Source organism: Apaloderma vittatum, unplaced genomic scaffold (assembly GCF_000703405.1).
Source record: "Apaloderma vittatum isolate BGI_N311 unplaced genomic scaffold, ASM70340v1 scaffold9620, whole genome shotgun sequence".
Lineage (NCBI taxonomy): Eukaryota > Metazoa > Chordata > Aves > Trogoniformes > Trogonidae > Apaloderma > Apaloderma vittatum.
Genome location: NW_009692882.1, coordinates 3,673 through 28,516, shown reverse-complemented (window position 1 = coordinate 28,516; position 24,844 = coordinate 3,673). Strand labels below are relative to the sequence as shown.

General features: G+C 42.8%; 1 protein-coding gene across 1 annotated transcript in view; it reads right to left on the bottom strand.

Annotated features, from left to right (window-relative positions):
• Nucleotides 1–20,338: 20,338 nt before the first annotated feature.
• LOC104276161 overlaps nt 20,339–24,844 on the bottom strand; it is a gene marked incomplete at both ends in the record, with an annotated part of 6,859 nt that continues 2,353 nt past the window's right edge. Inside the window, 4 exons of the mRNA XM_009872397.1 lie at nt 20,339–20,448; nt 21,755–22,102; nt 22,711–22,762; nt 23,748–23,924. Of these exons, the coding sequence (XP_009870699.1) occupies nt 20,339–20,448; nt 21,755–22,102; nt 22,711–22,762; nt 23,748–23,924 (687 nt within the window). The remainder of the gene's footprint in view (nt 20,449–21,754; nt 22,103–22,710; nt 22,763–23,747; nt 23,925–24,844) is intronic.

The following is a 24,844-nucleotide window of genomic DNA, read 5'->3' as shown; positions in this document are numbered from 1 at the left end:
GACTTGGTTTTTCTTGCCCTATTAAGATAAGAAGCACAGGAAGCAACCAGAGATGCATTTACACAGCAACGGCCTTTAGCCGGCACCTTTCTGAACGGAGCACATCCGAATTCTGAGGATGAGTGCGGAGAAAAGTAGTGGAAACCAAGAGTTTATCCAAATTGCTCAGAGATTAGCATCATGATACCTCACATTTCAATATTTACTCAATGGTTTGAGCCCTGAAGGATTCAGGTCTCTTTCCCATCCTCGCCAATCCCCCACCCCTTCAAGAAATCAATGAGTGGCAAAGAATTATTTACCTAGCAGATATTATTTCTTTCCTGAAGCATTCATATTCTGATCTCACCAGGATATATCTACAGCCACCTGCTGTAGCAGACACTTGAAATCTTATTTGTATTCATTGGTCTTTCTGGACACATTTCCCAAAGTTGATCATTCTGAGCCGAACCACAGGCTTTCAGGCAAAACTTTTAGCAGTCGCTAGATGGAGCTATCACTGATAATATTTCAATTTCTATAGGCGTTTAGGTCATGAAGAAATAGGGGAAAGTCAGCTAGCAGGGTAGTGCCTGTCTTAACAGAGGTTGAGCCTAAACCAGTCTGCTCACTGGCTACAAATCCCTACACAGAGTAATTCTCCAGACATTACTTGCAAGCTATGCACGAGCAAAAGAATGCATATAAACACACTGATTTTTTCGTTAAAGTCACAGCAACATTTTAACTTTTATCACTCAGAGCACATGACCAGCGTCTCACAGTTCACAATTCCAATTCAAGTATTACCCACGTCCTTTCAGCAACATGGTAGGAACTCCCTCCTACAGGGAGCAAATTTGTCCTGCTGCTGAGCCATGCCCATTTCATTGACACTTCAACTTATCTAACCACAACTGCAGTTTGGCCAATGACAAATTACATTGTTTATACAACTGATATTCCTGGAAGAGCATATCTCTTCCACAAAACCATGAACACTTGCAAACCTGTCTTTTTACAGAGAGCAAGAAAGCCAAAGCAAAAGCGGCACATGCGGCTGCCAGTTATAATTGAAATCATTTTAATAATTCATGCCTCATTACCTTGCCACATGGCAGTTCAAAGACCATCTCCTAATCCTTTAACCCTTTTGTCCTGCGTCCTTTGGTTTGGTTTCTTAGTTTAATCAGGGAAGAGACAAAATGGGGAATGCTCATCAGCACTTGCCCAAGGGAACAAAATCCAAGGGGGCTGGTGAGTCTAAGATCTTAATTCTCCTGCCTCCTAGTTTTCCTGATTTGATCCATCATTGTCAGCTGAAACAACAACAAAAAAGTGTACTACCTATTATATACCCCAAACTCTTGGCTCAAGCTGGAATTGCCTCATGGTGTGTCTAGGTATTGTACCACTAAGGGCAAGGGGGAGCTCTGGAAGCTGCAGATTTCACATTGTGTCCTTTACCTGGGAGAGTTCTTGCTCTTTTTCCAGCTCTGAATTGTCCTCTGGGTAGTCAGTCTCACAGCTGTGCCCCTTCTCATTAGGCAGAACTAAAATTAGCAAATCATAGGAACAATGCACTATATCTTTTAATTGTTTTGAAGCCTTCTTGTTGTCCTCTTAGCTATTTCAGTATGTAACCCCTGCTATTTACCGTCTCTGTTCTACATGGGGAGACCGTAAACAAGTAAGGTGCAAAATTATTTATGGCTGCAAGTATGGTCCTGTTCGCTTATGAAAAAGGAAATAACCTTGTAAAAACACATTCATTTTAAGCACAGTGTATATTTACACACAGGAGGTGTCCCTCCTTCAGAAGTTTAATTTACGTGTATGAGGGAGACCAAACCACGTACTTGGAAACGTGCATCAACATGTGCAAAAGAATAGCGCGAGCGTAAGATTTCAACACCAGAAATGCCAACAACAGCAAAGACTATCATTTGTAACTAGTTACTCAATATGTTCCAGCAAGCAGATACACAGAGCTATAGATGAACGGGCTGATAGTCGAATGAAAGCTGTAACATGAGGAGCAGTGCAATCTCTGTGCTATTACCACCTCACCTACAGCACATTTCACCCACCCTACTCCAGGTGCCTCCCAGCACAATACAGCTAACCAGAATACAAGTCCCTCTATGCCCCAGCTCCCATCTGCATCTCCACACCACTGTGGGGAAGGCTTCAGAAGAGCTGATGACACAGGAGGTGGCAGTGCTCTGAGACTCCAGTGGAAGGAAGCGTATGTGCCGACTGATTTTGAGAGAGCATCATCTCCTGAAACACAAATCTGTCAGCTGGCAGCAGAGCCAGAGCAAGGTCACCTTGGGGATCCTTCCAAATGGAAACAGAACTCAAGCCTCAGGTGATGGAACCATGCACAGCTCTAGTGACATAAGAGGAAATTTGTACCAGCTGACCCACGTTATTTTAAGCCTGTCACTGAGATTTGTCCATTGAGCACACACAGCTGTTTGTGTCCTTGCTGCACTAGGCAGAGCACAACTGACCTGTCTACCATCTCGATCTAGAAAGTCCTTACCAGAGGAGCTGCTGTGCCTCAGGATGGTCTGCATTTGAGCAGGTAGGGAGCCCCCTATGCCTTGTCCCGGGAGGGATGCCTGCCTAGCAAAGAGATCTTTACAGGGAAGATGCTGGGCAGCCTGAGCAGCTCTCCAGAAGCTGCATTTTGCCTTTGAAGCCCTAAAATAAGGTTTATTGACCTCTCTATCTACCTGCAGGGGGTGAGGACAAATGTGATCAAATACAGGCTTTTTTTTATTAAGAAGGTCTGAGCTGAAGCACTCTCTCTTCACTTAACAGGGAAAAAAAAAACTGTGTGACATAAGGAGGAGCTGTTTTGGTAACGCACTTCTCACAAGCTCGGCTGAAGAGGCTATTTCAGCCTTTAGAACCCAACCCAACATCATGCTCCCCAAATATTGCAGAGCCAAAATATTCAGGTGGGTATTTGCCTTCAGAATACTACCAGGAATTCTTAATTTTCTTTCTTATCACTGCTCACAGTGACAAGCACTGCCCAGCAACAAAACTTTTAAGATTTTTCAAGCTCCGTCAAGTTGAATTTTCCAGTTTGTAGGAGAGTAAAAATAAAGGTCACAGCCATCAATACATGTCTCCTTATTCAAAGCAGAGTGTTTTATGGTAGAGTTTGGCCCCATTTCTAATCAGCATTCAGTACTGGAAAGCTTGGGGCTCTTCTGGTCTGGGCAGAGGGCCAAAAAGGAACTCTGAACAGAAAAAGTAAGCAAAGTCCATTCTAATTTTACTGAGCAACCCAGGTAAAATACAAAAATAAGTCAATTAAAACACAAAGCTCTAATTCAGTTTTACAGCATTCTTTCCACTGTAACAACATTAGCAATTAGTTACAGTAAAACAGGCAAGACGACTGATCTTTATTTTGGTTGTGGTCTTTACAGAAGGATACAAATGGTGCCTCAGAGAAACTGCTGCCAGCACATAGCAGAACTCGTACAAAGGATCAAAAAGGAGCCATGGATCATGGAACAGATCAGAGCAGAAGTCCATCTCCTGATTTGTAGGGAAGTGCCAAAGCCCTGTTCTGAACTGCTGTGAAAAATTACCTGCTCCCAAAGTCATCCTCTCCATCAACGCCGGCTGCTGATCCCTTCTCACAATTCCCAGGCACATTGCACCCTTCAGTCTTCATCCAGCTTTTTACAGCTGAATCTCCTCCAGCTCTTCCCTTCCAAAACCACGTTAAAGCCTTTTAAAGGATCCCAAGCATTATCCAGCACAACATGAAGAGAGAAAGCCGACGGTTTCTCTCCTCACTCCCTGGCTACCCCAGCCAGCCCCACTGCCAACTTCCAACACATCCTGACCATATATTTAGTCTGTGGTAATTTGCTTTGCATTGTCTCGTGCGGGTTCCAAGCGCAGGGATTACATATCCAGCGAGGCATCCAGCACTCTGTAAAAGCCCAGAGTTTCAGAGATTTGACTCATCTTGCTGCTGCTGCCAGAGGTTGAGAGACTGCCTGGTCCAGGTCGCCACTGAGTCAGAGGAACCTGATGGCGGCTCAGGGACACAATCTCAAATCCACATCTGTCTATACCGACGGAGCAGATGGAGTAGGGGGAGAGTTACCATTAAACTTGTTCAAGGCGGTGGTCAAGGCTGTGGGCAGATGCAGGACCCCTAGCAGTCCTACTCGCTGCTTTCCAAAATACATGCCCTGAACGGGGCGGAGTCACGGACACTTTGTGACATAGGGTCTCAGGCATGGCAGAGTCAACCTTAAAATGGCAAAAAGAGACACCCAGCAAAAGGACATTTCCAACTCAGGCTCCTTCGCTGCCTTTAGTTTATAAAGCTGGGGTGCATGGTTGGAGGCAAAGGGCTGTCACCAATATCAGACACCTTCTCCTAAGGAATCCAAACCTTTTCCGTTTGTTCACCTATGAAGTAGCCAAAGCTTGTCTGTAACTGAACATCTGGCAATTATTCTCAACAGACTTACTCTGCTCCTGAGCTAACCAGTGTCTCCAATCTAAGCACGGAGCTAAACCTGTTGGGCCACAGATCAACAGCTTTGAAGACTCACCTGCAGTGACCCAGCACAGAGTGGATGTGCACCAAAGCTGGAGAGCAGGCCAGGGAGAGGTGACAGGATGGCAGATCAGGGTGGTGGTGGAGGGTTTGGCATCCATTTCCTGGATACTTCTTGGCAGCAGATGAGTTTTAACAAACACCTCCAAAGCTGAGTATAAGTCACTTCCCAAGAAGCAGTGATCCAGGGACTGTTTAGATTGACCTGTGCCCTCTCCAAGTTGGCTGGAATCCAGAAGCAGAGCCATCAGTGCCCCCGACCCCTAAGATTTACACCCCTGAACCAGCACATTGCAGCTGGGACTGGCTGGGGGAAAGCAAGATCTGATGCGCAGTGACAGGAGCTGCTTATCCTGAAGATAGCTCTTCTCTCAACACTGCTCCATTCTCTATCAGGAATCATAATCCCTGCCTGGGGCAGAAAAAGTTTCTTTTGCTCTGTGCTTGTCAAGAGTTTGAAGGTGATGCAGTCAGCAATGGCAATTCAGGTATCTGAAAGATGAAAATAGTAGGAATTGCCAGGACCCAACAGAGACATGGCAAGCACTTGTATCTCTGAAAATAGGAGAGGGAAGGGGGCCTTCATAAGGGTATTGCTCATGTGAGGAAACCCTGGAATAATTGGTGTCAGTCAGATTAAGTGTTTCTGCAGTTTCCCAGGCAGAAGGTCTGCTCAGAGACGAGCAGGAGCTCAGAAGCAGCATGTTCCAGTGTCCGTGCAGCCCCAGAGCACCCTGCAGCACTGGGCCACTTATCTCAAGCCAAAGCAAGGCTAACCCTACCTTATCAGAAGAAAAAAAACAACTTTTCTCTTTAGAACAAATTTCCCTCCAATTCTGTTCTACCCTGGTAGTGAATTTCCTGAGGAAATATCACCCTCTTGTGTCCAAGTTGAAGCTAGCAAGAAATGCTTCCAAAATTCAAAAATAAAGCAAGCCATCCACATCGCTAAAGCTGCACGGTGGACGGTTGGCTCCTTATTCTTGAATTTAGAGCAGTGGTCTTCAGGCTGTGGGCAAGGGGCTTAGAGGGGAAGGGCAGAGGACCTGCCCTCCAGAGCATCTGCAAAAGACGGCAAAGGAAGGTGCACTACTGTGTTAGCAGCTTAAATTTAATAAATTAGGATCTCGTCCTCAGTTGAAATATTTAGAAGTCTCCAAGTTGTAAAAAGTGAAAACACTAGCAAAATAACACGGAAATTAACTTTGCATACTGGTCTAGCACTGAGGGATCTCCACGGCTCACACTTTCCACTGCCGTGAGGCAGCCCAGCACAAATGGCAAACACAGGAGAGGATGAGTGCAGAGGAACGAAACACCAATTACTCTGTTGTTACCAGCGCCCTGCTATGAAGTTACGCTTACACCAAAATTTAGTAGCTGTGGGTGTGCCTCCCACCTCTGACATTTCTGTGCTTTGCTCCTGCGAACCCCAGACACACTCTGTGCTCCCAGTGCCGCGCGGGACTGGGCACGAGCACAAGGCACAAACGCTAAGGGGATTCACCGAGGTGTAGATATGCTACCTGTCTTTGTTTTAAGTCGTGCTTCCATTTTTAATTGTGATATTAATCTCCCACTCAGATGTGAGTCGTCAGCACTAACCACAATTTCACGTTCCTTTGTATTCTTACTCCATCCTTACCCCTTAACAACCAAAAAAAACCCCCCAAAATAAAAACCAAACCACAAAGCAACAACTATGAGAGTAACTCTACAGCATCATGCGATGTGTTTGGCTGCTTCACTTGGTTTAGTTTGCTCACTAGCAGCCAGAGTAAAAATGTTTTCTGATGTTCCGCCATAGCTTGCTCACTCCAGGAATGCATGTGATGCCATCTCCGTTTCACTTCCCCTTGGCCTGTTTCTGTCCATCTCCTGCAACTGCTTAGAAAGTAACATACACACAAGCAGTTCAGCTTGTAAAAAAAAAAGTAATAAAAAGCAATAAAATAGTCAATTGCAGATTCAAGATCTACACTGTGTATGTCATTGAGATTTAATCATAATGTTAATATGCATTAAATAGTATTTGAGAATTTCAGATGTGTTTAACAAAGGGATTTGCATATCTACCACTGAGTTTTTAATCCTTGATAAATGTGTAGAATAATCAATTATTCAATGAACATACGAGAGTGTGCTGATTAAATCTCAATTATAAAGGCAAGCCTTACCCAGTCTATTTATTATGATTGTTCTCCCAGCATTGCCTAATTAAGCTATATTTGATTATGGGGTGAAAAACATTTATTGCAGTTATTGTGGCTCTGTAATTGATGAATATCTCTGGCCTGGCTGTTAAGCCCTAATAAATATATTTTAAACAGCTAATTATTTAATTAACAGTCCCTTCCAATCTCAGTATAAAGCTTACTGAAGCCCTTTCTTGAAAGCCCTGATAGGAGCAAAACTGCTGGAAGCTGCTTTGTTGTTTTCACCCTTTGTCCCTGAAGTGCCAGTACCCCTAGGGTGCTCCCAGCTCCACTGGGGGTGCTCTGAAGAGACTCCACTGCCCAGGCTGGGATCCACCAGCCCAAATTGACACCTGCAGTGCAGATCTCTACATCTGAACTAACTGACTGACTGTTACAGCCCACGGAGAGGAACAGACTGTAGCAGGAGGTGCTGTGTTTTCTCCTGTAGGAGACATCCAACACGGGATCTTTTTCTGCAAGCATCCTGCTGCTTCTGCAGATTCAAAAAGTGGCCTCAGAGGTACACATCTCCATTGTGGATGACTGAAGGTCAGCAAGGTGAAGCCTGCCTCAAGCACATTCATATTACTTGTTTAACACTGTTTTTTGAACTCTGTACCTTCCCACCCATTTTTTGAAGGGTGAGCAAAACATTCTCTATCAAGCTATTTCTAGTCACTAATTGGCCTGTGGCATAAGGGGCAGACGTGTGCTGTTCTCACCTCAGCACAGATCAAGAAAAAAGAGCAGGGAGCTTTTGCAATGCCCATGGCTTCCGTAAGTCCCTTTCGCAAGCGGAAGGTTTGGCAACTTCTGGACAGCACCACACCAGGTGTCTTAAGGCTAGTTTCAGCCCTCAGCACAGCAACTTGAAATGATGCTCAAAAACGAAGGCCTCCACAGCACGCCCAAGATTTGTTTTCCTCCAGCCATGAGGATAACTCGTCTTTCTTGCTGAGACCATTGGATCAGAAAAGCTACTGCATAAACAGTTCTAGAAAATGCAAATAATCTGGATGAACTCTTCCTACATATACACACACGTATCCACAACACCAGCTCCCAAACGTATACATAGGGTAGGCACTTAAGGAGAGATTGAATGACAGCTGCTGAAGCTCAACAGCTGTGACTCTCCAGTGCTTGTCTGTGAGATTTGAAGATTTGTAGGTTGGCCTACTAAGCTGCTGTCTTTTGCTTGTGGCTTAAAATAAGCACCACTCTAAGAGTTTCCATTTTCTTTAGATCAAAACATTTAACCTGCTCTAACTATCCAATGTTAAAATCACTTGACTAACTCATATCTTTTCAAGGGATTTACTAAACTGAAGGAAGATTTGCTAATGCAAAACAGCAGGAGACTCCAATATAGACAGATGAAGTTAGGGGTTTTTTTTGCTAAGAACCAAGGAAACAACCCAGGCACTCCTCTGAGCAGTCTGCAAAGCAAGTCTGCCTGCTGTTCCCGCGTGGGATTCCTCATAGTAAGTGATCTTTGAAAATATCATAATTTAATTACCCATCTGTTTCCTATCAGAGAACTATGTGCTTCAGTGTTCCCCCCGCCCCCGAAGTCAGAAATGGTGACTGTTTGGAAAAAGATGTTGAGTACCAGCCCCTGCCCCATCCAAAGCCTGTCGATGCCCTCTAGGACCAGCCTGCGCTCAGAACAGAGGACATTTCTCTCTTTTTGGTATTTTAGATAACAAACACCAGTAACTCTAATATAATGCAGTCTCACCCTGCCAAATTTAGCACAGAGGAAGCTGTGCACGAGTCCACACATCGCTCACCCAAAGGTATTGTTCCGACCACACGGCTGCCTCTTGCTCTCCTTTGTGCCACAGAGCACAAGAAAGGTGATTCAACAAGAAAGGGACTCTGCAACTGTTTCTCATCACATCAGATATCCTGGTTTATTTGCCAGGGAGTAAAGGGATGCTGTAACTGTTTCTCATCACGTCAAATATCCTGGTTTATTTGTCAGGGAGTAATCAAGCACAACAGACCAGTTAACCTCCTCAGGCACTCTGTACCCCCCCTTATAAAGTATCAAAAATAACAGTATCGTCATGTCCCCAATAAATTTGGGCTATCTGTTGTCTTCCCCTAAACCCAAGTTTTATGCCAGCAAATAGCACATCTGCCTTTCAGAGAAAGCATCCATAATTTGTCTAAGCAGTGAGGTGCTTCACAGTCCCTGAAAAATCAGGCACTGTAACCAAAATTCTGTATGTAATAACAAGTACTGAATATTAATAGTTTAAAACTCAGTTTAAACTGACTCAATAGTGCCTGTTTGGTCTCAAAGAATTACTTAAAAGGAGAATACTCAGTATTTTTATCCTGGGGGAGTATGGGGAAGCAGCAACAATCTATTACATACTGGAGTTAAATGTGGGCCCTTTTGGGGTAAAGCAAATGTTGAAAAGAAATACAGCTACTTGCATTACCCATCCATGGCTGATGATCAAATTGCAGATATTTCTCTAGAGTGGATTCCTCTGGTTTCAGTTTTTCCTGGGAGGAAGACTCCCAGTTCTATCATTACAACTGATCTTCAAAAGAATTTTAATGAAGCAGAATTCCTAAATGTAGAAAACTGATGTGCAGTTTGCATTTAATATGCAATGTAATTGCATTTAATAAAATTATTAATAAATGCATTTAATAAATTATTAAATGCAATTGCATTTAATGCAATAAAACACTTTCATGTTGCTACCAGCTCCACAGAACGTTTGTTACGAGTCTCTCTCCTCAGACAGTAGTACCTTTCAGGTGCTCTGTCTTGGGCCAAAACTTTGCACTGATACTACTCAAAGAAGAGAGCAGATACGTTTGCCCAGCACTTCTAGTTACATGCTATATTTTGAGCACAACTCAATATCAGGTCAGATCAATTACAACAAAATTAAACTCTAGCACAAACTTGATGAATTTTGCCACCAGCAGGAGCCTTCAGGAGTGAGTTGTGCAAGCACCAAGCTCCTGGGATGGTCTAGACCTAGATAACACTATTTTTTGTAGTAGAGGTGTGGACCGAATGACCTCTCAGAGTCCTTTTGAGCCCCACACTTCTACCAGCTCTGATCTTTTTGGCTGGCCTTAGTCCAGCCTTCAAGATACATCTTCCAATGCTTTAGTGGCTTCCTACGTCTTTTTCCATCTCCTTTTTAAAAGGAGATATTTTTAACGAGCCAGCAGGTTCCCTCCCTCATTAATGAGGATGCCCAGAGGGGTGGCAAGTGGTGTCTCAAGCCAAGCATAGAAACAATATCAATAAAACCCTTTATACTATTACAGCATTAAACATCCACGTGTGACCAACAGTTTTCCTGTTAAGCGTTGGTGCCAAGTCCTACTATAGTATGCACCATTTAAAGTATTTTAAGCATGCTTTCACAGATATGAAGAAAAGCAAAAAAGTAAAGCCAATTGAGACCACAGAGTATTAAGTACAGATTTCCTTCTAATAGCTTCTGGTATTTCCTTTTCCTCCAGCTGTAAAGGATCTCAAAGAAACAACCCCTCTCCTCTTTTCTCCTCTACTGACCAGGCTTTTTAGACTGTGTTAAAGGTAGCTTTAAGTGCCAATTCCATGTAGTAAATTGAAGCACCTCAGAGCTAAGGCTTGTTGTTCTTGTGGTTCTTGAAGACATGCCCTGTTTTGTTGCAAAGGAAACAAGTAACGCACGAAAGTGGGGAGGGAAAGACCAAAGACTAAAAACGCAGCTTCCAATTCACACAAACAAAGCTTATTGCTGAGGAAATACGCTGCCAATTCAAACATTATGGAAAAATTCACAATGCTCTGTCAGCTGTTCAGGCACTGCATCTGTCTGCCTCTTTAATCAAAGGCTTGCAGCATAGTTGAAAAGTGTAAAGCTATTTTAGGGGCTAATTTAGACACCTGATAGACAAAGGGAAGCCACAGAGAAAGCGTTATACCTGGGAGGGGATGACAACTGATATGCAAGATGCAAGTTGCTGCCTCTAATCATCTAAGACATAACAGAGCTGCAAAAGATTATAATATCACCTCGCTTGCTAGCTTGGTTGAGACCACTTCAAGAGCCAGCACGATGCGTGCTCAGAGCATTGCTGGGTTTGCTGCAGGTAATGGGAAAGCACAGAACCTTCTTCCCAACAGCACTACACCTTCCTCAGACCAGTAACACCTCCACTCCCTTTTCCAGGGACTACAGCTATGAGCTTCTCCCGCTCTTTCCAGAATGTCACAACAGCTGTCACAATTAATTCATTATATACCTGCCCACACAATCACATGTTTCACACATTTAACACAGCAGGTTAGCACACAGAGCTGGCTTGTTGATGTGAGACCAAGCTTTTGCCACAATACAGCAACGTTGCTTCACGCACCCCTCCAACCAGGGTCTGCCCCATAACCACCACAGCTCAAAGGAAACAAGAAGACAGCTATTGTCTATCAGTATTCCTAACCTAGGGTTGTAGGACCTGCAATTTCTAGAAGGACACACAAAAACAAAAGACAAAAATGTAGGACGGGACTAAAGAACATTTTTGCACAACTTTTATAATATAGGTTTAGACCCAACAAAAAAAAAACCAAACCATATCACTTACCTAAAAATCTCGGCCAACAGCTCAGACAAACCAGCCTCCTCTCTCTTCCTGCTCCTATTTTATGTCATAAATACCTGTGCACCTGAAAAAGCCTCAGCTGCCCCTTATTACCTGCCCATTTAAACTGCAGGAACCCGAAGTGGGAAATCAGCTTCCTCCCTCCTGCTGTGCTGAAATGGCCTCTGCACTCAGCTGTGTAATGTGAGGAAATTAGGGTCACTTAAAGAGGAATATATACATAGCTGAGCACACTTAAAATTTACTATGAAGAAGTTACTTCAAATAGCAAAGAATCTTTCAGCCAGAAAGAACGGATAATATGTGTCCAAGCAGATACAAATAATCTGCAGGTTGGTCCATAGATGACCCAAGCCGAAGAGCATTCCAAGAACTTCTTTCATGTGGGTGTATTAGTGTGAACCTTGGGATGATCAACCAGCTGGGCCACCACGTACAGAATTCAACAGCAGATCATGTCATGCCACAGCTCAGAGTGACTGGTACAGGCTGGTGGGAAAAGAAGTCCAGGGCTGGCAGGCAGAAAGCACAGCAGATCGATGCACAAGTGTAGCTGCAGAAGAGTAATTGCACAGCTTTTAAATGAACCGAGTATTGGACAACATTTTCCATCTCAAATTATTGATCTACTGAGTCTTGAGCTCATAGCTGATAGTGCCCAGTACAGCAATGAATATCCCTACTTTCCTGATAGCTCTTCAAACTTAATGGTTGAATGTCTTTGAACCTAGCAGACTGATAGATACATATGTTAGAGCGTATTTTTTTCCATCCAACAAGTGGTTTCCAATCACTAAAATATCTTTGCGTAAATTAAAAACAAATTTAAAAAAAAAACAAAATCAAACACCGGCTCCCAAAAAAATTCTTGTTAATCTCTCTCTTAAGCAGCTTGTTTGTTAATACTCCAGACTGTGGTGTTCCCTCCTCAGACTGAGAGACAGGGATTCTACATCGTGCAGGGTGCCTCTACACAGCATTGAGATACGCGGCTTTACACGAGCAAGCTCAGGCAGAGACAGCGACATCGCTGGGGCACGCTGGAGCTCAGTGTGTCCGAGATGCCAGTGGGTTTATTTGGGATCTAGACAAATGCCAAGCCTTGTGAAAGGCGGTGCTGCCACAGCAGTAGTTGAGCTGAGATGTCTACCTGAGCTCCACGCTGCGACACCAGGAGACCCTGCAATACCTTCCTCGCGATGCTCAGACAAGCCCTAAGTGCGATGGTCTGTTGGGAGTGGTCTAATGGTGAGCAGAGCTTCTGAGCCCAGAAGGAAGTTGGGGCTGCAAGAGCCAGACAGCTGCTAACATCTGCGCTAGCAATACACAGTGCAGAGATGTACAACTGTAATGTAGGAACGCCCAAATAAAGTGATGCAGCAGGTAAGCTGAAAGGTTTTTTTTCTCTTGGCCAGATATGTAAATGGTCATAAATATCACACACCAAATCTCCACTCTAATGTCAGAAGTACTACTTGACAAAAAATAAACCACACCAAAAGAGAAAATCTCAGATCATATCATTTGCGACTGACAGAGTAAGATCTCTGCCTGATAATATATTTTGGTTACAGAGAAGCTGCTGTCACTTGCCACAGAGATTAGCCACTTGCTGTGCGCTAAGGATGTGTATATGATGGTGGACTTGCATGATGCACAGAAATGAAAACTGCTTTACTGCCTGACTCAACCTCTGACTTGCTACATGGCCTTGGTCCAGCGGCATCAGCCACCTAGTGCCTCCCCTTCTCCTACTTAAAATAGAAAAAGCAGAAGACTGAGTTAACTAGTGAATGCATATTGATTCAAGCAAATCAATCCCTATTCAGATAGGGGCCATTACCAGTAGGACTGCAGCTCTGCCCAGATTGCAGGAGCTGTCAGAGCCGAACGTGGCTGTGGTAAACCTGCGAAACGCACTCGTGTGTTCACACACTTCTTTACTGCCACCTGAACTCCGTGTCTGACGTATGCTTGTTAGTAAACTACAAAGAGAGCATTATCGACCAAGCTGGTCTTGGGCCAGCAAGGAACTGTTCCCGTTGGCTGAGCTAATGGCCACAGCCAGCTGTCGCACGGAGCATAACGGCGGGAGTGACCGTGAGGGACCACAGGCTGGGACACTGGCTGACGGGAGTTCAGAGAAGGACTAGGTGAGCTCATGCACCTGAGTTTCTCTGTTCTGCAGCAGCAGTGCAACAGCCTGTCCTAGCACACAGAAACCGCAATATTTTTCTGCCAGAGCGTTACCACAAGTTGATCTCTCAGGAGGGTGACAAGCGAGACCACTGAGCAGCCGACTCTGTGACAGCGCTGAGCGGCAGAGAGAAATGTAACACCTCGATATCCCTGCAGCAGCCACACTGCTGTCTCTTTGCCACAGACCACAATTTTTAATTGAGGTACGAGAGCAGCCTAAGAGAAGCTAGCTGAAGAAACCACGTTATTAATATATGGAAAGATTTTGTTATGATTATTTCTGCCTCTCCTTTGGTTCCACCAAAGTGGTGCCCTCAGGTCCAAGCGTTAGAGCTCGCCACTGAATAGCTAGCATTGAAAGAACAGCCCATCTCTGCCTCCAGCCAAGTGCACTAAGACTATTTGCTAACTTGCCATGATGATAACAGCGAGATTTAGCAGTAAAAAAACCCAGGAGGACAGCAGACGTCATTCCCAGGATGGATCACTCCTGGTTCACCTAATTCTGAACAAGTCTGAAAGTTGCAAAGCCTCAGTTCAGACTCTTCAGAAGAGTTTTCCCTGTGAAACTCTCCTAGAAACTCTCCTTTATTTCTTATTTTGCCTATGACTTAAGTATGTTTATTTATTTTTACATGCAACAACTTTATTTCCAAAACAGCTTCTGCAAGGGAGGAGCATATGGCTCTCTGGGGAAGGGCTTGCTTTTATTTTTAGTCTTGACAGTCATTAGGAACTGTAGTTTCTTCACCCATAGTGTGTACATACACAAGTGCACAGTCTCTTTTTAATGGATTTTTTTTTGGAAACTTTGAACTACTTATCTTTTTTGAAAGAAAGAGTTTTGAGCCCAAAAGCTGATAGAGTTTAGTCACCGACTGCCACCACTTTCAGGAGAATGTCTTCAAAAACTTGCACTACCGGCATTATAGCAAATGAGAGTAGTAGAGAAACCCACGGGGATGTTACAAAGTGTTTCTTAAATAAGTTTCTTTCACAGAAGTCATGGACATTCAGGCAAAAATGTCGTCTCACCCTCCATCCTTAAAAGACAGATGAGAACATAGCTATACACTCTAAATGTCATTCGCCTACAAGCTTGCTGTTAATTATGTCTCTGATCAAAGATGATACAATGCAGGTGAAAAGCGTGAGCAATAGACTGGTCTTTGTGGTTTCTCAGAAAGCTCGTTTTAAGAGTTGTAAGGCAGTATGTGTAGAGAAAGAGCACAGCAAAAACAAGGCGTGCTCTTTCTTTTTTTCCTGTCATATCAGAGCAAAGTCATAAATTCTACCATCTGAGGAAGAAATAAGTACATCTCCTGGATAAAGCGTTACTTGTACAAGTAGCCCCAGAGTAAGCTTTTACAACTTCTACGAGGAATGGCTGCGTAATTCAGCCCTCCCTGTCTCAGCAGATTTGTGGCTGCAATACTGGCTCCTGAACGCCAGAGCTCGGCCAGATTGAAGAAACGAGCACGTAGTTTTCCACTGCATTAAGATGAGAAACACCAAATGTGTCTGGGTGGCATGAATGGCTGAGAAAAATGAACTTTCCCAGAGAGCTACTAATTGCTGTTGCTAATTCACAGAAAGAACGAGAGAGCATCTTTCATTTGGCATCTGCAAGGTTTAGATATTATTCTAATTACAGTTAGAAGCGGAAGAGTATAGACCAATTCCAGTACCTCAGGTAGATATCTTCTCTGGGAATGTGAACATGTTCTCTGGGGAGAGTCTCAGAAATAGGCCATCCCATCGCTGCAATCAAATACCAACCAAAACCAAAGGAATTGTTCTTCTAAAGTAGTTGTGCAAGAAGGAACCAGCACCATCCACCCCTACTAGCAGTTTATTTGTATATAATGGTGTCCCTTACCATCCTCAAGCTGCACACACAATCTGCTTGTGAAAGATGGACGATACCGCTGTAAAGTTTTAAAGTTAGGGGAAAGTGTTTTATCCACTCTGATCAATATTCAGGCTAGTTGCCTTATTTCACTTTCTTGAATGGACACATTATGGTCTCCTAATATTATGTCTAAATCTTCTGCACGTGAAGATAATGTAGACAAGGCCATACGAGACAGTTAAGATCAGTAACGTACTCTCAGTGATTTACCGAAAAGTAAGTTAAAACCTGTTGAGATTTCAAGTGGAATTTGGGAGATTTCTTGCATGCTGCACATAGCCATTATCCAGTCATTACTGAAGCATTCAAAACAGTGTTAAAAACCATACGTGACCTCACAAATATTCATAAAATTAGATGTCGAGCAGTAGACTTCATTAACTAGAGCAGAAGCTTATGAACCAAAGATGTTAGATTTAAAAAACCTGGCACCAAGAAGGGATTTTCAGCACTTCTGAGCTTTAAATGGTGTGAAAACCAAATCTGTGAACTACCAGAAAAAAACCCAAACATGTTTTCAATTTGACTATAAGCGGACTGCTAATACATGATTGCAAGCTGAGTGTTACAAAACATTCAAAAAGAAACTAAATGCATTGAAAAACAAATGCTTACAGAAGATTGTACATCATGACTGGAAATATTTTCTTTACTAATACAGAGACCCCGAGAAATCACCAATCTCACCAGACAAGCTACTGCTTTCCTTCACCAGAACCACCGTATTTTGGTTGTATCCTCCAAATCATAACAGAATGTCTCCTACACGAGCTATTGGACAGAAGAATTATCATAAGCAGCAAACAGGGACAGAAGAGTGGAGGAAACTACCTCCAGGAACTCTGCCAAGGTAGGCTTTAGAAATATGCTGAGCAGCATTTAAACTGCTGGAAGCATGTAAACATTTGCTTGCGGGATAGTCACCAGAACTAATTCAGTGTCCTGCAATACATCACAAGCCACGACAAGAGGAGAAACTACTTTTGTCCTGTATAGAGTGATCCTTGAAAATATTTTGTGGCTCCACTTGGCTTATCAACCTCCTTGTCATCTGAGCTCGAGCAGGTACTTCTCTGGCACGCCTTAGTCAACGGGTTAAAATGGTTTACTCAGGTGAATTTGAGCCTATGGGCTGCATTAGCAGTAATCTACATGTGCTTGCTGGTCTCTCCAGTTTTGCAAATAACCAAAAATTATTTCTGACAAGCCAGCCCCCTCCCAAGAGCTCAACCCAGGCCACTCTATATAGACCCAGCCCCCTGAGTCACTTCTGACATGGCTTGTACCTTGCCTGTTCTGTTTTCTCTGCTTCTGGCACACTGTTCTTGCTCAGCTACCTCAGCTTTCTCCATCCCTGTCTGGTAAACTCTGATACTGGAGCTGCAGTTCTGCTTCCCAACCTGAGGCTGCTTTGCTCCCAGCTGCACTTTCTGTCCTTTATCTCATGAAATGGAGCTGGGGACATTGCTGACACCCTGACACCTTTCTCACTGCTGTGGGTCCTCACCCAGTCTCGGAGCCTTGTTCTGCACTTCCTATCTCTCCTTGAAAACCATTTCCCTCCCCACTGCAGGAGGGACAGGAGAGAGAAAAACAGCAAAGCCAACAGGACAAGCCCGGAGTAGTTCTGTCTTCAACTGTAGAGGTGAAAAAATCAGTTTGCCTGCCTTCCAGGGAAGCTCTGGGGCCATAATGCATTTTAGGACCGCTTTGACTCTCTTGAGCCACCAAATATCCATCCCCTTACTCTGACACTCTTGAGCTAACTTCCCCAGCAGTTGTCTTCAAGCAGCTCATTTAGCACTGCCTGGGTTAGCTGTGTGGTTGATTCTCTGCCCCTCTACACAGGATGAAATGCCTCACAGTATGTCATTTCCCCCAGCTAAGCTTTACATTTATTTATTTATTTATTTACACCAAGCCAAAGAAACCACCTCCACTACTGTTTCCCTTCACAGCTTGTTTTTCTTCAAAATTGTGGTCATGTTTGCACAGTAGTACTGCTACAGAAAGCTCATCTCAAATGCCAGTTTGCTCATTTCGAGCCTCCTTACACTGTCTCTATGGCAGTATCCTTTTTCTATGAAACATGCTCCTTTTTTCATAAATGAAAATGTGATATAAAGTCATTGACTAGTTCCTAGATTGGGATCTAATTGTTCGAGCATTTTCCCTGGCTCTATATCCGCCATGAGCTGAGCTTCTCTGAGGACAAAGACAGAAATGTCCTAAATGTTGCAGGGGATTTTGAGACTTGGACTGCTTGGTCTTGCTGCTGTCTCCTGCGGTGCAGGAGTTTTATCTTAGCTGCTGTGAAAGGACTGCACGAGACCACACCCTCTGAAGTGGCCTTTGGTATTTTCTTCAGTGATTAGTTTTAAACTGAAAAAAACTCCCAGGTAGATTATGTAAATAAAGTGGAAAATAGCTAATATTTTCTGTATCGAGGTGCTCTTAGGAGCAAGTTATATTGCATTTTGCAAGAAGCCTTTAAATCAATCTATTAAAAAAAAGCAAACAAAACCACCCAAAACACTAAAAGAAACAGTCCATTCAATAATTAGTCCATTCATTTGCAAGATGTATGAAGTAATCTTTAATGTATGTGTAAAAATATCAAGCAACTGTACACAAATCAGATTTTATTCAGGTACGACGATGTGAAAACTGCAGGGTCTGGCATCAACAGACACTTCTTTGCTTACAAGGTAAACCCATCCCTCCACCAGCCACCTGAGCAAGGACATTTTTCCCTCGGGTCTGGTGCACAGCATTTCCCCAGGGACAGGTGGAAGCAAAGGGGCTCTCCTGAGCGGCAGGCTTGGCTCCGCAAGCTGGCATCTCAGCAGAGCTCACTTCCAGAAAGGGAGGATCCCTGGGTCTGCTCTGCTCCAGCTACACGCTCTCACCAACGGCAAACCGTTCCTAACCCCTCAAAAAAATAAATACGTTGATAAAGAAAAATTCTAGGCTCAGCCTGTCCCCAGAAACTACAAAGGCAATTTGATATTCCTCTGGGCATGGAAGATTGTTGACTTTCCACAGTGGACCAGGCTCTGCAAATCCAGAACACCCCCAAGGGAAGTTGTAGTCCCTCCTTAGCTGGAGGAGAGTTAAGCTCACTGTAGCAGTCTGTTATAAGCCATTACTAAACAGTATTTAGTTTCTACTTGACAGATGTGTGGTTTTGATAAATTCCCCAGACTGGAATGCAGGCATTACCTTTACCCTGGAGTAGTTCACCTTGTACTGTCCAGTGTAAAGTCACAGACCTGCAGAAATGCGTTCTGCATCTGGAGTTTGAGACAACACCAGCATGTCACAAATATATCTTACGTCCCAAAAGGCCATCATGCTCCAAGTCTAGCCCTCTGGGATGTCAACCAAGTCAAGACCCACACCAGTCAGGCTGCTATCTCTGACAAAAGCAGTAATTTAAATCATTTTTGTGAGACCATCATGATCTTCAAATAGATAAACCCACACATACCCAGCACTTCCCTTGTGACACACTCATTCACAACGTTTCCGAAGTCTCTTCAGAGTACATTTCTTTGCTGCAACGCTTGAGCCGTTTTAGCTGGCTGAGCTGGGAGAGACCCATGAGTATTCATAAGAAAACTGTAATCCACGCGTATGTGGATCCATTGCATATTATTATACAAGCCCATTATGGTCTTCCTGAGCACTTACCAAAGCTCAGAACCAGAGCTCTCCATCTATCTCACCTTCACTGGAAGGGTTATTTATTAATCAAAGAAATGAATGCGCAGATTGCATCTAGCCAAATGTGCAGTACAAAAATACTGCTTTCCATACTAAACTGCAAACACATGTGCAGGGTACCCGCATTTCTTGACATTTTATATACATTAAAAAAAAATACATGAAATTTACAAGTGAGCAAAAAAAGCAGAAACAGTTTTGGAAATGAGGCAGGTTTTGCTTTTCACTGTAGAAGGTAGGTGATTGCATCTTCAGTTCAGCCACAGCATCAGGTTGCTAAGGCAGCTCTCACAGAGATCTGTAAAGGAATGGTCAATCCGTACATGGTCCCACTGGCAAAAGCTTAATTGTTATTCATATAATTGTTGGCTCTGTTCAAGGTGTTACGTCTGGAACCGTAAGACATATCTTCATATATTGTGTTATTTGGGTTTCTTTTCTGAAAATTTTTCTTCATCTACAAAGGAAAGCAAACAGTCATCCAGGACAGAGCTTTGAAAGACCCCGACCAAGGAGATAATCTACATCTCGGGATTCTTACTTCAAAATTCCTCTCATAACCCAAGGAGGTCTTAGAGGATTAGGTAGAAATTATCAACTTATTTAACGTTCTATTGTCAGTCTGATGTAATTTCACTAAAAGTTCCTTCAAGACTTGGATGTAACTGTGATCCTAACATAAATAAAGCTCCTCTTGCATCTACTACAAGGTTGGTATATACAACTCCCTTCCCAGTTGACTCCCCTCAAAAAATCAACAGCAAAACAGACTAGTGAGGTGTTCTGTTCAGGGAAATACATATAACACATGGGTGTGTTCCTGACTGTAAGGGTTACGTGAGGCTTATTACGAAAGGCAAACAATACCTCATTTACTAAGAGTTACAGAAACATAAGAAAACTCAGTCTTTACTGGCAAGACTTTACAGCTGGGAGACATTAAACAAGGACACAGAGGAGACAAAAGAAAGCCATGATTCCTTACATCTATCAAATGTTTGCTTGACTCAGTACTTAGAAATAATATCAAAGGGACATATTCGCTCAACTGGGATTTAGGTTTCCTGTGGCACGGTGAAGCATACTTACCTTGGCGTTGTACAAGGCGCAGCACGTTAGCTCCAAAAACAGTAGCGCGACCACGATGACAAGAGCATAGATGCCCCAGGAACTATAAACACACTCTGACTGCTCCACTTCTGCATATAAAATTATACTATTATTCTTATTGTTAAGGTAGAATTCTATTTTTATTGTGAAGGAAATTATTTACTAGTCAGCAAGAAATCAGATATCAACAGCTACACAGGCACATCTGTCAGTCTGTGTTGTCTCCAGCATTCCCTGGGCTCTTCTAGAGGCTGGTGCAGTGTGGTGCACATTGCAAAGGCAATGGCTTCCACATCACTGGCCAGAGGTAGGAGCACACACTCCTAACAGAAACAGAAAATGTTTTACTGCAGCATTACAGCAACACTAAGGGCTCGGCCAGGAGTATACTAGATGGTCTCTAAGGTCCCTTCCAGCCATTCTATATAGGAATAAGAGAGCAGGTAGGTTTGTGAACAGTACAGAAAGAAGAGGCGGCTGCTGTGATCTGAAGTGTACCCACCCAGCAGAATAATGCTAGTGGAAAATTCTCTAAAACCTCAGTTAAATCAAATCTGAATAACAGCACCCTGCTGCATTGATGTAGAGCTGCCCTTTTCCCCAACTCACATTGCTGAGCTGTTGACCAGTTACAGACGGAGGCAGACACCGAGACTGGTCTTTTTTGCAGACTGCAGTAGATCCCTTGCAACTCTACGGCCTATGGATACTTTACCCAAAGATCTCATCACAGCAAAACGCACAGAGTTAAATTGCACAAATAAGATCAAAATTAAGCGGTATACTGCTGGGCTTGTCTTCATCTTAGCAAACGGGTGCACCACCATGCTACAGAAAAAGAAAAAACCTTGTATTTGAAATATGTGCTCATGATGCGCTCCGTGTGTAATAAGGGTGTGTGAGATCATCTCTGCTATTATCTGTGATACTTTAAGTAAATGCCTGAGGACTTGTTCTGCACTCCCTAGCGTGACCTATTTCTGAACATCAAGACTTACTATAAGGAATGCTTTCCAAAAGTTATTTATGTCACGTTATAATCAAAGAACTGATGCTAAAAATATCAATTTCCTAAACCTGACAGATTATTCACACATGTAAAGTGTTTGTTGTTTGATTTTGACCTTTCTTGGTGGGGAGATGTGAGATTATAGCAAGTTTTCTCTTTTAGAATTCTGTCCTAGCTGCACAAGGGAGGCAGAAAACATAGTGCCTTTTTTTTGTGTGTGTCCTAGTACAACAGGGTGCAGAGGAGTCTGAGCACACTCTCCAAACTTTCCCAGGTACTAGAAGAATAGCCATGGATTCGTGCTTTACCTGTCCTGACTAAAGTTCTGCAAGCTTTTAGGTATTACAACATGCCTATAGTTATTTAAATAAGCAAAAGAATAGTACCTTTAATGAGCATCATTGTGCCCCTCCCATTCGCTGAGAGGAAAGAGGAATTTTTCATCACCACAGCACACACATATACACCACTGTCATTTTTCTGCAAGTTGCGTAGAGTTATCACTATTTTCTTTTCTTCCTCTGAATACTCCAAGCGATCAGCAAAAGCAGAACAAACAGTTGAAGCGTTCTGACTTGAGACATACAGCACCGTTTCACGTTGCACGTGTGTCTTGAGCAAGTAGAGCTCCTCATACCCATGGGAGCTCCTCAAGGCACAGGTCACGTTGACAGACTGGCCTTGCTGAGGATTGACATAGAGCGGGGACTGCTCAACAACTCCGTTGACTTTACCTAAAAATAAGAGATTAATAGCTGTCATATACTTAACACAGTGCATTTTAACTAGAGAGCAAAAACAGAGGTCGAAGACAGAACGACTATAGAAATTTAGATAAAATGCTTTTTTTTAAAAAAAAAAAATGCCGTGAGAAGAAAGATACATTTTAGTACACCCTGGCATGTTTTCCTGCCCCAGGATGTGAACGTAGGACTGGCTAAACAGGTTTGCCTGGCTGTAAAGGGTCACCAACTACCTAAAAACATACAGATACTGAACTCTGCTAAGGGAATAGAGCTTCATCTGCTTGCCCTGGAGACATGGCCTGCCTTCTCAAGTGAGATTAAGCCACAGAAGGATCTGGGGACAAAATCCTAATGTGGGTGCCATCAATGTTGAAAATGGTCTTGAAAAAGCAGTTATTAACAGCCTGCTGTGCAGCTGGGAAGATGTTTCACGGAGTTCCTCTGTTCCCTTTGCCATTATCCTTAACGTGGGTGAGGGAATGGAGACAGAAAGATAATTCTGGGAAGGCTGCAAACACTTCAGTGAAGAGGATCAGAATCAAAAAGAGATAGAAGGAAATTGAATAAAACAATTTGGAGAAGCAGTACATACCAACAAGAGGGGAATTTATTTGAGAGAACACAGCTAAGAAGTTTGGAGAGAGGAACCTGCAAAAGGACATGATAAGTCTTTATAGATATAAATGACTGTTACTGACCCAGCAATCAATTAAGTTTTGCATGCCTTCAGGACAAGAAAAGAAGAAAACCCTGTAATTTTTGGTAAAGATGTTTCAAGTTAGATGGTCTCATCAGAAGAGTAGGTATGTATAGGAATAAGGTGCCAAAAATATTGTGGGCTCAATCCTCTTCTAAAGTAAATTTAAAAAATAATAATAGTTTAGAAAGCAAGTGTTTTCAACATCAGAACACTGTACAACACCCTTAGCACATAAATGAAAAAATAATGAGGACTTGATTCTTCCTTTTTTTCCCTGCTTCTATTTTTGGTGCTTTCTGAAGTCTTCCCAATGCTTGTTCAAATTAACAAATATAAAAGAAATGGCCTGGTAATGCTAAAAGAAGAGCTGATCTTTCAGGATAATGTAAGACAATACATACTGAAACCTGAAACAAGTCTTGGCGGGGATATGGGAGAAAGGGTGAACAGTGAAGGAGGAAGGGAAGACTTTTTTAAAACATGACTATTGGTAAAAGTCTGGTCAGGACTCAGCTGTATTTAAGTCTGCAAGGAAAGACTACCTTTCAAAGTACGACTATAAGCTTCAGCAGAAGAAAACAATGATACTGCCTACAAAAGCCTGGAGGAAGCAAACCTTACTGCTTTTGAAACCTTCCAACAGGGAAGGCAAAGAGAACAAAACAAGATACACAACCTTTGTCAACAGATTTTATAGGAGATAAAGGTAGAGATCTGAGAAACAGAAATCTAAATCAAGACGGAAAAGGATTGACAAAGGAGTTAAAAATATGTCTAACAGAAGTAAATCACTGTAACTGAGAGAACTGCTCAATTGCGTAAGGTCTTGCAGTTAAGAGACGTCTCATCTACGTTTTAAAAGGACACTGACTCCTCTACTGGCTGAATCACAGAAATGACCTCTCCATAAGTTTATAGTCTTAAGACATTTACCTGTAGCTTCTCCAATAAATCCATGTTTTGTCTCTTCAGATGACTGTTTGCCCTCTCAAGCTTCTCCAGGGGTTCACCTTCATCACAGGGATTCACATTTTCCTGCAGTTCATCCTGAAGAACATGGTACTCTACTTCGTAGGCATGGAGCTGTTTGGAAATATCCATCTCAAACACCTGCCATGAGAGAATAAACAATTTTTAACTGCAATAGAGAGCATGTGCTCCACATGAATGTTTGGCTAAGAGGCAAATCTGCTTGATCAACTTAATGATTTTTCCTGGTCCTCTCAAAAAAGCACTGTAAGGGGAAGTAAGACCATTTTAACATCTAGAGTTCTTACTGTAACCATAATAAATCATAGACTTTAGAATAAATTAGATCATCACTTTTACAATTACCAAATACCATCTCTTACTATGAGATGTATCAGCAGAAAAGTCTTATTTAATTGAATAATTTTATAATATGACCAATTCTTACCACCTCTTGCTCAGGAATATTAAGTTGTTCAAGGAGAAATTTTTTAATCAAATTCTCACCAGCTTGTGATGGGAGCAGGATCACACAATGAGAAAGAATAATCCAGGAGTTGTCAGATCTCCACCCTCAGAACTGGATGCTTGTTTATAGACTTTTTTTAAAAAACATTCTTCATGGTTAGAGTTTCCCTGTGCTCTGCGTCTGCATGAAGATACACTATTTTTCTTACTGGGATGCTCTGGTGACAAAGCATTGTGAAGACTGACTTATCTTCTGAAAGTTATCAAATAATTTAGACTAGGAAGAGAAAGACGTCTACAGTGACACTAATTCTGTTCCTTGTTCTAGAGATCACAAACATTACACCAACAGAAGACACATGCAGCAGAACAAGTTCTGCATTATGTTCACTGTTCTTCAGGTAATTCAGGTAAAATTTCAAATTACATATAGTGTTCAAGCTGGGCAAATGCCATTTTCCTCTATGCGGCTACCCAGTCAATTCCTCATCTATGTATTACAGTCCTGTGTATTGTCTACACTTGGCTTTCATTATCACAGAATCACAGAATTGTTGAGGCTGGAAAAGACCTCTGAGATCATCAAGTCCAGC